The sequence below is a fragment of the Anguilla anguilla genome, chromosome 7 (assembly GCF_013347855.1).
Source record: "Anguilla anguilla isolate fAngAng1 chromosome 7, fAngAng1.pri, whole genome shotgun sequence".
Classification (NCBI taxonomy): Eukaryota; Metazoa; Chordata; class Actinopteri; order Anguilliformes; family Anguillidae; genus Anguilla; species Anguilla anguilla.
In genome coordinates this window covers 57053147-57068903 of record NC_049207.1, presented here as the reverse complement: position 1 = coordinate 57068903, position 15757 = coordinate 57053147, and the positions used below count along the sequence as shown (strand labels likewise).

Genomic DNA, 15757 nt, shown 5'->3' with positions numbered 1-15757 from the left:
TCTCTCGCTCTCTCTCTCTCCACAGCAAGACCAGGCCTGCCCACCCATTCCACCTCAGGCTGTGACATCATCGCTCAGCATTCCAATCTGGCGGGCCTCTGCCTGGCCTTGGAGCGCAAACAACTCCACAGCTGAGACTGACCAGGGTACGCTGCACAGCTGAGACTGACCAGGGCATGCTGCACAGCTGAGACTGACCAGGGCACGCTGCACAGCTGAGACTGACCAGGGTACGCTGCACAGCTGAGACTGACCAGGGCACGCTGCACAGCTGAGACTGACCAGGGCACGCTGCACAGCTGAGACTGACCAGGGCACGCTGAACAGCTGAGACTGACCAGGGCACGCTGCACAGCTGAGACTGACCAGGGCACGCTGCACAGCTGAGACTGACCAGGGCACGCTGCACAGCTGAGACTGACCAGGGCACGCTGCACAGCTGAGACTGACCAGGGTACGCTGCACAGCTGAGACTGACCAGGGCACGCTGCACAGCTGAGACTGACCAGGGCACGCTGCACAGCTGAGACTGACCAGGGTACGCTGCACAGCTGAGACTGACCAGGGTACGCTGCACAGCTGAGACTGACCAGGGCACGCTGCACAGCTGAGACTGACCAGGGCACGCTGCACAGCTGAGACTGACCAGGGCACGCTGCACAGCTGAGACTGACCAGGGCACGCTGCACAGCTGAGACTGACCAGGGTAATAGCGGGCAGAAGCCCTTAGCAAAGGGGCCCAGACATGCCCCACACCACGGGCAAGGCCGCCTCCTCCACTGGCTGCAGGCTGTGTGACATTACGCCCAGACAACAGTGAGGTTGGCTCTGGCCTGCTTCATACAGAACTGTGCACCACTTAGTCCCCCTATAACCTTTCTGTGCTTTTAAACAGCATCTGCGCACCATTTAGTCCCCACATAACCTCTGTGCTTTTAAACAGCATCTGAGCACCATTTAGTCCCCACATAACCTCTGTGCTTTTAAACAGCATCTGAACACCACTTAGTCCCCACATAACCTGTCTGTGCTTTTAAACAGCATCTGCGCACCACTTAGTCCCCCTATTACCTCTCTGTGCTTTAAAACAGGGCATTTCACCAGGCCAGTGTGGCGCAGTCTCTGCCAAAGCCTGTAATGGTGACTGCTGTGCTTATCAGTGATTCCCATCAGTGGGAACTGCACTGACTCAGAAGCTCCAGGGCCAGAGGAATAAGCTTGATGAGACTCTTCCCTTACATCTCTGACAAATTCAGGTATACGCACAGACATGCCCAACTGCAGGCAGAACACACTGGATCTCACCTGCTTGTGTAGACAGACAACCTTATCACCTGATCACCTAGCCTGTAAGAGCAGTGCCCTTCCACCTGAGGAATGTACACAAACGCTCTGCAGCATTAGGGCTTTTCCTGCTCTGAAGTCTGGAGCTCCCGCAGAGAGGCCCCAGCTGCACTCTCACCATCAGCTCCCGCTGGTCCTCCAGGTTCTTCAGGAAGGAAGCAAACTCGTGCAGCGATTCGTCTGAAACACAATCAGCATCGAGTGTCAACAGCACGCCACTGCAGACAGATAGAGAGGAGCCATATGCCTGTGTGACAGGCTACATTGCTACTGATACACAGTCTAGAGCAGGACTACTGATACACAGTCTAGAGCAGGGCTACTGATTCACAGTCTAGAGCAGGACTACTGATTCACAGTCTAGAGCAGGACTACTGATACACAGTCTAGAGCAGGACTACTGATACACAGTCTAGAGCAGGACTACTGATACACAGTCTAGAGCAGGGCTACTGATACACAGTCTAGAGCAGGACTACTGATACACAGTCTAGAGCAGGACTACTGATACACAGTCTAGAGCAGGGCTACTGATACACAGTCTAGAGCACTGCTGAACACACTTAACTCAGTGCAATCACCAGGTATTTAGCACAGAATGGCAACACAAACATAAGCACGATGACAAAAAATCCAGAAACAGGTCATCCAGGACCTTCAAAAATACTGAAATGGTGTGGTGGTGGGGACGTCAGTGGTGTAAAACGGTTGAACAGTCACATCCTTACCAATGCATTTCTCATCATCTGTCCTGGCATCTCCGATGTACTGGAACTGAAACTCTGCCAGGCACTGGGCAAACTTCCGCTGTGCCATCCCCAGCTCTGAAAGACAAAGCGATTCAGAGGAGCCCAACCAAGACTACAGAGCAAAAATAAGCTTCACAGGCAAGGAAAAATGTACAATTAGCATGCAGTAAAGTATTATGTATAGATATAACATGCAAGGATTGAAATTTGAGTAATAAAGTGTCAATGCCAACTCCAACAGAGGTGACAAGGCAGATACAAACAGTAATCCAAGCAGGCCACACCCTCTTAATGAGGGACAATTCAAACATTCCAAGTAGGCCACACCCCCTCATCTAAACGCACCGGCCGTCTCAAAGACAGATTAAGGACGAAGGCAAAGCCGTTTCTGTCCCGCGGACGTGGGGTACTGGGGAGCGCCCCTTTAAGGAAGAGGGTGTCTCACACAGGCAGCCGTTTCTGTCCCGCGGACGTGGGGTACTGGGGAGCGCCCCTTTAAGGAAGAGGGTGTCTCACACAGGCAGCCGTTTCTGTCCCGCGGACGTGGGGTACTGGGGAGCGCCCCTTTAAGGAAGAGGGTGTCTCACACAGGCAGCCGTTTCTGTCCCGTGGACGTGGGGTACTGGGGAGCGCCCCTTTAAGGAAGAGAGTGTCTCACACAGGCAGTGCGCAAGGGCTGGATCCTCTCCGGCCTGCCTCCTCTACTATTATTAGATGTGAAAGCTGATGTTTCGGCCTCTCTGAATACCGTTCATAACACTGACCAGGCTTCCATCCAGGCCAGTCATCACCATATCCTCTGTCCCATCATGCATCTGTTCCAGCTGAATATTTTCTGGACCACAGTCAGAACAATTTTGGTAACACTTTGACTGAGGGGTGCCCACCAAAAATAAACATCCTCTAGAATTTCCACACACTCTTCTTAAAAGTTCCTCCCCCACGACAATCACCAAATGTAGGCGGAGGCAGGGCCATTTTCAGACTGGTGTGTAGCCTAGCCAGGTTTGTGCTGACTTGTGTGTGTAACATTCAAACAGGAAAGCTTTCAAAACACTGATCTTTCCCCTTCTTATCCCGGGAGGGAAGAGAGCGAGCGTAGCCCGACAGAGCTCTGCAGGACAGGGAGGAAACGGTGACCTCATCCCTCCTGCAGTCTCCCGCTCCTCCAGGTCCCAGCTGAGCGTGCTCTTCCCCTGACCTCCCTGTTTGATCCGGAAGCTCAGCGCTGTGTGTGATGTAAACACTCGCTCAGGGAGGGGCCTTTCCTGACACGCTGCCAACATGAAGACAAGCTCACCGCGTTTACAGACCAGCACAGCTCAGGCTGGCACGTTTACAGAGGAAACTCTTAAAATCTGTTTAAAAAGTTAGTTTAAAAAAAGGCTTAGAAATTATTTATTGGAGCAACCTATCACAAAGGCGAAAAGGCTCTGCCAATGAATGGGGAATACTGCTAGAGGAACTGGTGGTGATGTCGCAACGTGCCGATCCCTACGCTGTTTAAATCACCAGATTCATCAGCATCTGCTCCTACACAAATCAGCTGGAAGAATAACTCATGCAGATCACAGATGAGGGCAACAGTACAAGAGAGGCTGTGGGGGTGACCTTTCGGCCACCTGCATGCATGCATTCACGCAGGCCCACATCTTTCACAGAACAAAACTTCACAGAAGATTGTGTTGCAATTAATGTTGCAATTCTACCTAAAAATGTCCTGCAAAAAAAAAAAAGAGATCTATAAATAAGGAATTTGGGCAACCAGACTTCTAGTGAATGCAATCATGCACCCAGTGAATGCAGACGAGTCTAGATATTTAAGCAAAATAACGGAGCCACATAAACCTCTGTCACTGGAAATAATTCTGAACTAATCTAGACCGTACAGCCACGGAAGCCATTTAGCACTAACCTTACACTAACCAAGGAGAGACAGAGAGTATGGAGAGTCTTCCATTCCTAACCCTAACCCTAACCCTAACCAAGGAGAGACAGAGAGTATGGAGAGTCTTCCATTCTGCTGGTAAATAAGGCCTCTGCCTTTACCTAAACAGCAGCAGCTCCTCATGGACTGACTACCTATGTGACTGTGCCTGCACTTCAGACAGCACTATGCTAGCACAGCTCCATACAAAAGCATGAAGATTACTCCGGTCCCAGCGCACAAGAGTCTTCTTTCCGCACAGCTGAAGTCACTCAGGGCTTCATAAACCTGATTAAAGTGGACCAAGTGTTTTAGAGTTAGGGTTAGGGTCAGGGTTAGGCAATGTAACCTTACACTCTGGAGCCTGCAGGGTCACCATTAGGTCTGAGGTTCATAAGTAGCTGAGGACTAGAAGTGTTAGGCTCATGTCCATTACAGATTTAAAACTTCCATTCAAATGTGCCACAGCTCATTTTGAAGAGGTTGCAATTCCAGTGAAAAATTTCATTCAAAAAAGAAAAGAAAAACATCATGAATTATGGAACTTAGCAAAATAGCAACCAGACTTGTGAAAGTGAAAACACTCTCTGAATGGGTCATGCAGTCACTACCTTCTGTGAGTACAATATTATGGCAGAATCTTCAGAAGTTCAGGCACAGAACTAAAATGTGAAATAAGCTTCAATTTAATCCAGAAATTCCGACTTAATTACACAATGGAAATAAAACAGGTACACTACAGCAGGAGTGCCTGGTAACAGTCTAACTGCAATGATGGACATTTTGAGTTTTCCTGGGAACATGGTGAGAAAAAAAACAAAACAAAAAAACTAGTGCCTTACAGATTAAAGCGGGCAAAGAACCTCAGCAACAGCATTACTTCAGAGGTTGAACTGCAAGACCACATATGACAAGCTACACCATTCAACCCCACGAGGCATCTTCCGACAAAAATAAATTGCTGTGAGATCGATGCAGCAAGTTCTTCAATGGAAGGGGGGGGGGGGGGCTGCTAGAGGGAGTGTCCAATGGGAAATCACTTGCATGAAAAAAGAGTCCACACGTGTCTTTGGTGTAAAATATATTAATGACATTCTATTTAACAGAATAATTACACAGCAAAAAAAAGCACATGTAGCCTACATTACACAGTGTGCGAGTTAACCTTCAAAATGCATTGAAGTCTCTAATAAAAGAGCGCTATCAACTGTGTGAAAAGCAACATCAACTCTAAAATCACCCTCACTGACAAAATCATTTTCAATCCCCCACCGAAGCAAAATGTTCCCCTCCCATTCTAATGCACCAAGGTCTACACTAACAATCTGGAGGGCGGATTGCTACTCACTTCAACAATGGCCTTGGGAAGGTGAAAAATTGCCACAACTGCAGAAATTTCCATAGAAAATGAGGATGGAATGATCTGTCACTTCTTCCAGAGGAACAAATAGAATCAGAGGCACATCCTGTGTTTCTTCCTCCTCTGAGGAGGGCAGCCGTGTTCCGCCTTTGGCCGAGAGCCTAGAGCTCACGCTTCCTTCAGGAAACACCACAACTTTCCTCCAGCAAAGATCCCATCTGTCCAAAGCACAGCTCAAACAACTCTGTCTGCTATCTTTAATGTCTACTCTTAAGCTAATAATTTCTCTTCCCCCTCTCATTTGAGTTAGCCTAGTTTACAGCCAAATTTAAAAGGATGTGAACTTAGCTGAGCCGAGCAGCAGAAAGATTAAGCTGTCACTGAAACCTACAGACCCTCCAGACGGCACGTTGCTTCGCTGTTTGAGAAGGGTGGGAATAACAGTAAAGCCACAAGCTTCTGTTCACATACTGAGTATGTTTTGCTCCTAGTGCATTTAAGTGAAGATCTAGGCCTCCCTAAAAAGAAACAATCTTCCTGAATTTGATATTATATAAAACATATACAGGGTACTACTTGAATTTATTCAGAATTCATTTGGCTGCATTAATATAGGTCGCTGGGTCAGTGGGGTCCATTTAAACAAGCGTGAATCCGCAATAGCTGTGATCGCACACGCGCATGCATCCATGTGTGCATGCATCCACACACACACCCTCACACAAATACGTGACCTCTTCTTTGGCTCATGATCAACCTTTCCACAAAATCTTGTGCAAATCTGTGAATCCATTTGGAAGTTATGCACCTTTTTGTGATAGGCCACACCCATCGCCACACCCCCCACTTGGTCAATCGGCCTTGAAAGTTACTCAGCTCTACCTTCGGTCATGGCCAACGTTTATGCCAAATTTCAGCCTCCTGGGGTGAAAACTGTGGCCGCTACGGTGTGGGACACTTTTTGTGGACCAACCGACCAACCAGCCAACCAACCGACCGACCAACCGACAGACAGAGCTATAGAGCTACGGTCGCAGTGAATAAAGGGTTCGGCAGCGCTGCTGCTGCTCAGATCACACCACACACCAGCCGTGGGCAGCCCATGTAAAATAGCAAACTCAGCATACTTCATGCATAATGACACTTCAAGTATTAAGAAGTATAAAATGGTATACTTCAGCATACTATTCTTCCACATGGGAAAAGTTCTGGACTATTTCTCACTTTTGGCAGCACTTCTAATTCTTCCCTCAGATCAGATTTATTTCCATCATTGTTACCAGTTACCTGGGGCAGTTGAAAATTTTATTCCGACGAGTAATATTCCCTCACATTTTCAAAAATGAATATATAGAGAAATGAACTACATACCGTAACCCCCACCTGTAAAACCCTCATTGCAAAACATTTTGTGTGCACCTGCCAGTGCTTCTGTTTCTGTGTCACAAAAGGGGGGGGAGGGGGCAGATACAGGCAACCAGTGAGGGAGGGGCTTCAGCTACTGAGGTATGACATCATCTTAAAAATCACCTTGTGTTTAGATTACACAGGACCCACAACACACTTCAGCAAAGACCAACTGGAATATATATACAGGAGGATGAACTGAACTTTCACACCTCTTCTAGCACAGACACAGTCAAGATGCCTGTCAGTCAAATCGCACTACCACAAATATGAACCAGCACATGCACTTCAGCCTTACTGTCAACATCATCCTAACAACCAGCTCATTTTGCTCACAGATATGAACCCATTTCCTATTTCTTATTAGCATATAAAGTTCAGAGGAAATCTAGGCTAATTTCATTTCGCATTTGTACACACAAGACAGCATAGCCCACAGAATGAAAAAGCAGTGATGTATGTGTCTTAGGAAGCGCACAGCGGGACTGTATGTGTCTTAGGAAGCGCACAGCGGGACTGTATGTGTCTTAGGAAGCGCACAGCGGGACTGTATGTGTCTTAGGAAGCGCACGGCGGGACTGTATGTGTCTTAGGAAGCGCACAGCGGGACTGTATGTGTCTTAGGAAGCGCACGGCGGGACTGTATGTGTCTTAGGAAGCGCACAGCGGGACTGTATGTGTCTTAGGAAGCGCACAGCGGGACTGTATGTGTCTTAGGAAGCGCACGGCGGGACAGCGCACGGCGCTTCTTTTTTTAACTGGAGACAACATCACTCGGTGACCTCATTCACTTTTTAGGAAGTAGATATATTCAAAAAATGTATTTTCCAGATCAGTAAAATTTTTATTCTCCCAAGAACTGCTAGAGGCACACTCAATTTGAGCTGTAAACCACTGAATTGTACCAGTCAATGATGCCATGTCCTCTCCTCCACTGCTGTAGAAATAATTACCAATAACCCCCCCCCCCACAGGGTGACCTTGGGTAATGTCACTGGCTGGGAGTCTATGTAGCACAAGCTAAAGCCCCGAGCTGATAAGAACCATGTGGGCTCAGAGCAAGACGAAAACAAGCTTTGCACCATCAGGAAATGCTTGTTTATCCTCACCTCTTCAATTATTCCTAAAGAAAATGAGACATAAGGTCATAAAAAAGATGAGTAAAGCCTTGTTGTGTGGAATACAGGCCTAACAGCAGGACGGGGCACAGGCCAAACCACAGATACTGCCCAGAGGAAGTAGCATAGCCAAGTCGTCCTGTTTGAGGACTAGTTGAGTGACTTTTTAAACCTTTTAAAACTATTTTGTAACTTTGTGATATTGCAGCTGTGCAACACTTCCTTTTTATTATGAAAATATTTTTTTAAAATCATACAAGAGAATACATTTTTTGCTCCTCAACTTTTCCTGAGGGAAGATTAACATTAACTACAGCACAGAAGCAGTTGGATCCTTCGACTGCGTCTACAGGCAAGGGCACAGTTTAGTCCAAGCGTACTGAACTTTACAGAACACTGAAGTGCAGAAAATGCATGCGGAAAGCAAAAATACAGCATCCAACACTACAATGTCTGGAAATATAACAGGGGACTTCTGCTGAACTGCAAAGACAAAGGAATTGAAAGAGTGTTCATTAGAAGTGCTCTATAACGGTGAGTAGGCAGGGTCTGCTCATATCCTCAGAGTGAGGTCCATGTCAGTTAAGGCTAGTCAGATCCTAGAGATCATCTCTTTACCACGTGTTAAGGGAGGGGTGACCCTCAAGATGACAATTCCTCCAATCACAGATCATGAGTACAAGGCCAATGACAGGAGGAACATGATACGCACCTCACCCACACGTCATGGTCATCTCAGTCACCAGGTCTCAGTTCAATCAAGCATTTATGGAATATTCTTGAACGATACCAGAGACGGTGAGCTCCACGTCCTTCCACTAAGCACAGCTGGATTGAGCTCCACGTCCTTCCACTAAACACAGCTGGACTGAGCTCCACGTCCTTCCACTAAACACAGCTGGGTTGAGCTCCACATCCTTCCACTAAGCACAGCTGGATTGAGCTCCACGTCCTTCCACTAAACACAGCTGGATTGAGCTCCACATCCTTCCACTAAGCACAGCTGGACTGAGCTCCACGTCCTTCCACTAAACACAGCTGGATTGAGCTCCACGTCCTTCCACTAAACACAGCTGGATTGAGCTCCACGTCCTTCCACTAAACACAGCTGGATTGAGCTCCACGTCCTTCCACTAAACACAGCTGGATTGAGCTCCACGTCCTTCCACTAAGCACAGCTGGACTGAGCTCCATGAGGAAGAGTGGTGTCTTAGCACTCCTGAAGAATTCTAGACACTGGTGGACTATGCCATGGTCCACAAAGACCGTACTTGCCTAAATTTGTTTGTTCACTATCAATATGCTCATCAAAGTCGATTCCTTAGCGAAGTAGGATTGGATTGAGAAGTAGGAAAACAACAATTTAGACCCAAACATTCCTGTGTAGTCATGCAATATACCTTGATGACAACCTACAAACATGTTGTTCCCTACACTGTCATCAGGGACACATATGACTGATACTTCACAGCTTGGCTTTCAGACAAATGCAGTTATAAAAGGTACGCAGTTTAAATTGTAACCTGTGAGGCATGACAACAGGCATAACCTAATCTGAATCAATTTTCAGAATTAAAAAAGCTGATCTGATGGATGAACAGCTTTGGTAAAATTACACTTTCAGTTTAGAGTGCAGTTTTTAGACACACACAAAGAAAGGTAAAGGAAAAAACTGATTTTTCCACTTTGCATTTGGTTGTGAAATCAGACGTACAAAAGGTAGGTGACACCGGTGTGTCTTGGATACCACACTGTTATTGGTTATTTTCTACAGGGATTTAATCCTTTTGCTGTATACTGTAAACCCTCTTAGCAACACATTCTGTCCATAGTGCAGTCAGAAGTGTACAGATTATGCATCCATTCCATCGTAATGAGTTGTGTTCCTTTGTCTGAACCCGTTCCGGGGACACATTGGGTATGTAGGGAATACATTCTCCACATAGCTAGTTTGTCCATATTGGCCACACAACATAAATAAATCCAATATACTTATATGCCCAGGATATAAACACATTTAAATATTACCACTGAAACTACATACATTATTAAAAATGGGATTGCCAAATTTTTTTTCCATTAAATATAGTCAGGACTATGCCTATTAGTGGTTTTGTTAAGTGACATAGTCATGTAAGCCTAATTTCTATTAGGGGTGAGATTTATTTAGAGCATAAGGAAGCATAAATTAATATGATAATCCAGATTGGTACAACTTTTTGCAGCTTTATTTTGGTGAACAGAATTTGACTTTACATGTCAGCAACCATAGAAACAAACGGGCTTAAACCGCAGCAAAAATTAAATTCTCTCATAAATTCCTCTCTTGCATATCCTGATTATGATATCATAACTCCAGTCCAGGTCTAAGGGTACTCCCCTGCCGGTCTAGGAAAGCTGAGGGCAACTTTAAGGTGTTTACGGAGTGTGAATGACCACATGCTGTGATTTTAGGTAACTAGTTTTTAAATATTAGTTAACATCTGACAAAAAGTGAGCAGCCTCTTGTAGCAAGACATACACTACAGAATACAGAATTGAGTTCTTGAAAACGTGTCTCTTAAATTTGTATTCGCTTTATTGTTATTTCCTTGTATTTCACTTGTATCTAAGGTTCAGCAACATAGACTGTCATACATTAACCCAATAAACATTAACGTCAGCAGCCATATACTGTACTTAACTGCAGGACTTGCATTGTGGTCCACGCCCAGTGTCTACGTGTATTTACCAACTGGTGAACGGAAGTGCTTATAATGCAACAGTTAATTGACACAGTGCACCCGACCATTTCCAACAGCTAACCAGTTGTAAATGAATTCTCCTTGCAATGATGTATCGTAGCGGATTAGTTCGCCATAACGTTAGCTAGCGCTAGTTAATCTAGCTGTATTGGTTTGCAAGCCTTTAGTCTAAGGGGCTGGCACAGCACCTAGTCGTCGACAATAAGGTGCAGAGTAGTACTAACGTTAGTTGACGTTATTTAACCAATAAGACTAACGTGTAACGTTAAGTTATCTAACGTTTGCTTAATTAAACGATAAACTAGCTAACTTGACGCTCTGTGCAAGCTTGCTCGCTGTTTCCAGTGAGTTTGCTACACGCTGCCCGGTCAGCAAGGCTCTAGCCTCGACCAGAATAACTTCAAGCAAACGTAGACTAGACCCGTAGTTAGATATTGACCAGCTAGTTAGCTAGATTTCATTTGCTAGCCTGCTCTGTTAAATTCGCTAACATTAACTACCCGAAAGAGGCGATTTGCAATGTTTTCCTGCTGGCTATCTCGATGGCTTCATATAAACACAGCTAGACAAGCTAACAAAAATGCCTGATTATTTTGAGACTAGAGTCTATGTTATTTATTTTTAAATGAAGATTTTTTGAGTTAAATAGCTATCAAATGATGAACTGGCAGTAAACGTTAGCTAGTTACCTAGCCTGGTGTGTTGATCTGGGGAAAGGTTTTAACTTACGTTTAGTGGCATTGATAAGATTCTTTCCATCCTTATGAAGTTCTTTTATAAATCTGCTCGTTTTATCCAGCTCTGCTTCGTGTGCCTTTATTTTCTCTCTGAAAGACGGACTGTCCAGGTAACATTCACTGAACTCCAAAGGGTGTAATCCCATTGCTGTTGATCAACAAATCCGAACCTGCTTGGATTGAAAGTGTAGAGCAGAACAATAATAAACGAGGAAAATAATTTTAGAAAGATCAGACACACCACTATGTTTGTAAACGCCTCATGTAAAATATGTGTAATCGACGCAGTTTGCGTCTCGGATTTGGTTCAACAGGTAATGATAGCAAGATGACTAATTTAGTTTACGCCTCTAGGAATAACCGCTGGGTAAATTATAACTTCAGTCACGATTCTCAAGTCCAAAACACTGAACTACTGGCTGTTTCCATCTACTACACGCCAGCATGTGGAAGTTTGTGTTAACAGTGGATAAAGTCCGCTTGTCAGTCACTTGCGGGCGGGATTTGGGCGTCTTCACTATATTGGCGTAGGTTACGTATTCCCCAGGGAGTCTCGCTTGCTCTAACTTGCTGCGAGTCCAAGCTAGCTGTAGTGACGTCACACATGGAGGGGCCGCTCCTCACAGTAGTAAGCACATGAAGTTCACTGGCTCGTCCTCATGTACATAATTTAGTAGTGAGACTGAGAATGAATTATTGGATGTACAGTTATAGGGAGTTGACTACATTATGCTACGTTGCCCTCATGTGTACAGTATGATATTCTTGTCAGTGGAACCTGTGGGTGCTCACTGGGTATTTATTACAGCGTAATTCATGCCTGCGGCCACCTGTTTCTGTTGACACTATAGTCACCACAGTAAGAGGACCTGAGCTTTCAAACAGCATGACATACACACCGCGTATATGTTGCATCCTGCTAAAAATAGGTTGTCAGCTGCCATTTGTTTAAAATTTCTCAGCATGCCACTATGCAACCGTAAGCAGTAACTATATTTTGAGCCCCGGTGAATTGTAAAATTCATTTCTTGGCCATAACACTTTTATCATTGATAAAGCATACTATTGAAGTACTGAATTATATATTGGCAGTTTATTTAATACAGCACAAGGCAGTGTATTTTTCCTGTAAGGCGCCTTTCATCCACTCTAATCCATTCAAAATTCGTCCTCAGTACACAACGTTTATGGCAAAACCGATTTGCACAACCAAAACCATACTTGAGCTTTTTCCAAGACCTGAGCTGAACTGCTCTTTCTGACAATAAAATAAGCTTAGAGTGACATCTAGCGTTAAGACAGGGAGGGTGCAGGTTTCATGTTCAAAGGTAGAAGAATGGAACCCATAATCAGTTATTCGTTGTGCTGTCAGTCACTGTTTTATACCAACCAGTGGACATAAACTGAGTCACTTTCCAAATTAATCGTTTTTACGAAATACTTCACAACTCGTCTGTAGCAAGGTCCGGTTGTTCCTCTCCCCACAAACCACACAGTTCTCGGTTAAGACGCACACAAGCTTTATTGTGCGTTCAATCGGTACGTACGTACAAACAAACAGCACAGGATAGGAGAAGGGAATACGCTATATAGCTCGCGCGTGCGTCGCATTCCAGCCCCAGGTCTTGCTGATGACAAGCAGATAAAAAGTGATTGCAAATCAGCTACACCGCTCCATCTCCACCTGCAGGTGACGCCCTAACCACACCACCCCTCTCCATCGTCATGAGGCATAGATTTTAGCTGACCTCTGATTATATTTGCTTGTGTAATGCAGTAGGATTTTGAGCAGATAACCGTGAAATTTGTTTGCATTGTAGTTGAGGTTTGAAGGTAATCGTTTTATAAAGGGCTATATTTTGTATATTATTATTGTATTGTGCATTTTTGTATTACATTGCTGAGTGGTATGTTTGAGAGAACAGCCTCTTGGAAGACAGTATATGAATATTCCTTGGGCACTTCTTGGTCTCTGGTGTTCTAGTGGAAACAGACTTTGCCATTGAAAAGAAAAATGAAGAACCAACTTTCATGTTCAACAATTGTTCATTTTAATCAGTTCATCATAAGGGTTAACTTACTGAACCAAGATTATCCTAGAATACATGGATGTAATTGCCTAACGACACAAATGCCTACCTATACTGCTTTTGTCACTGTACACTAAAAGCATGATTGTATATCATAATCGTTTACACTGTCTTTTACAATGTACTCCTGTTTTGGGGGGGGGGGGGTGGTTTGCATTGCCAGCAGCCATACCACCACGCACTCTGCTCTTGCTGACTGGCTGAGCTAAGCAAGGGTGGGCTTGGTTAATACTTGGATGGGAGAACACCAGGGAATACTGAGTTGCTGCTGGAAGTGGTGTTGGTGGGCCAGCAGAGGGCAATCTTCCCTCTGGTCAAATAAACCCCAATACCCCAGTTCAGTGACGGGGACACTGTGCTGCAGGAGATGCCGTCTTTCGGATGAGACGTTAAACCGAGGTCCTGACTCACTGTGGTCATTAAAGATCCCATGACACTTATCGCAAAGAGTAGGGGGTTCCCCGGTGTCCTGGCTAAATCACCCAATCATCCCGATTTAATTGGCTAAAAAAATGTTCTCTCCATCCAGTGGAGCTGCTCAATGGCCAACAATAGAAGATGGTGGTTGTTCTGGGCAACTCCCAGGTGTGAATGTGTATCAGTGTGAAGCAGGGCGTTGCTGCAAAAGAGCACCATACTCAGCGAACCTACCCTGGGTAAAAAAAGGTTAAATAAAATTTAAAAATTGTCTTTAGGAAGGACAAGGGTTTCTTCATGAATTCTTATAAATGCTAAATACATGCTAGTGCTGAAAGGATATTAATAATTTTCTAATTTTACAAAAAACAGCCTGCAGACACTCAAACACAGCAGACAGGAGCTTCTGAACAGGCCTTTTCACCAGTGTGTGCAGTCATCAGATGCCAATCAATCAATCAATCAATCTTTATTTATATGGCACATTTCATACAGTGGCTGTAGCCCAATGTGCTGCACATGACTGAAAGACATTAAAGGCACAAAAAAAGCAAATGGCAGGGAGCATAGTACTTCAGTCTGTCTGACAGATCGGGGCTATTTGTGACTGTGCCATAGAAGCTATTGATCTCCTGCAGTATGCCATTTTTATGTTCATGTTAATACTCTGAACACATATAGTTGTTTTACACAACATCACTCCAAGTTCCTCGCCAACTTCTCATGGATGTGGTAGTCCACCTGTTGAATGTTAGTTCTTACTGGTTTGTTAAATCTTCACCTCATAAACCCCAAGGGCCAGGCAGGCTAAATGGTTAGATAATGTTCTACTTTAGCAAATTGCCTTTCGTGTCAAAGTTCTTTGTTTTCATGTACTTATAACTGTGTCAGCATTGTGCGTTGATATTTGAAACTTGGTGTTTCACACCTGTCTGTGGTAAACAGAAAGTGTGTTGGCAGTAAGTGGGGAATTTCACAGGGCTCACCTCCATTTGTAAATGTGTTCATAAACCCTGGCTGGAGATGTTCAAATGTTTCTGAAAAATGAAGTTCAGGGTTCAGACTTTTCCTCATTACGGCTGCAACCAGAATATCATCACTTCTCATGGCTCCACGTTTAATGAGGGGCTACACACAGGGCATCTTTGCTTACTTTCACAGGTGAATACATTTCTACTGCTGATAATAAGAAGTGCAGGTGAATGAATTTTTTAAACCCAATAATAGTTAGAACTTGTGTTCTGTCCATAAATATTTTTAAGCATTGTGCCAATCTTGTTTTTAATAAAGCCACAACAAGCAAGTTTAACAGATGAGAGTAATTATTGAAACAGATGAGCTTTTCTCATAGAATATGCAGAATTATTTTAAGTGTCATACAGTACTGTGCTTTCTGAAAACATTTCACGTAGAGATACTCATCGGCGTGATGCTGCAGCAGGCCTTCTGCAGGTTAATGAGCGGTAGTGTACATCACATAAGGCAATAAAGCACAGCACAGTCACTACGGAAATGCAGGGCCCTCAGGACATCCCCAGGTCTGGATATTTAAGGAGCAGATATGAAACATAACTGTGAAAATACATCCCGATTCTGCTGACCGACATCCCCACCCGTCAACCGTCAACCAAGCTTTCAGCCACAATTGAAGGAGAGTAATCACATTTATACTTCAGTTAATAAGCTGCTATTTTTGTTTTTACAGGGACATCATAACTACAGAAAGACCATTGAACCAGTGTGTTTTTCCAACTGTTTGACTGAACATTGATAACACACCTTTTCCCACATTACACATTGCATCTTTAATTCCACTAAATGGCTTTCTGGTTAATGGTGCCTTCTCAACTGTCAATTGAAGGCA

The 15757-nt window shown here is 44.6% G+C and overlaps 1 protein-coding gene across 1 annotated transcript in view; it reads right to left on the bottom strand.

Annotated features, from left to right (window-relative positions):
• LOC118232414 (rho GTPase-activating protein 10-like) overlaps positions 1-11946 on the bottom strand; it is a 40186-nt gene extending 28240 nt beyond the window's left edge. The window contains exons 1-3 of the mRNA XM_035427396.1: positions 11379-11946; positions 2073-2168; positions 1463-1524 (exon numbers count right to left, since the gene is read on the bottom strand). Of these exons, the coding sequence (XP_035283287.1) occupies positions 1463-1524; positions 2073-2168; positions 11379-11532 (312 nt within the window). The 5' untranslated portion in view covers positions 11533-11946. The remainder of the gene's footprint in view (positions 1-1462; positions 1525-2072; positions 2169-11378) is intronic.
• Between the last annotated feature and the right edge of the window lie 3811 nt (positions 11947-15757).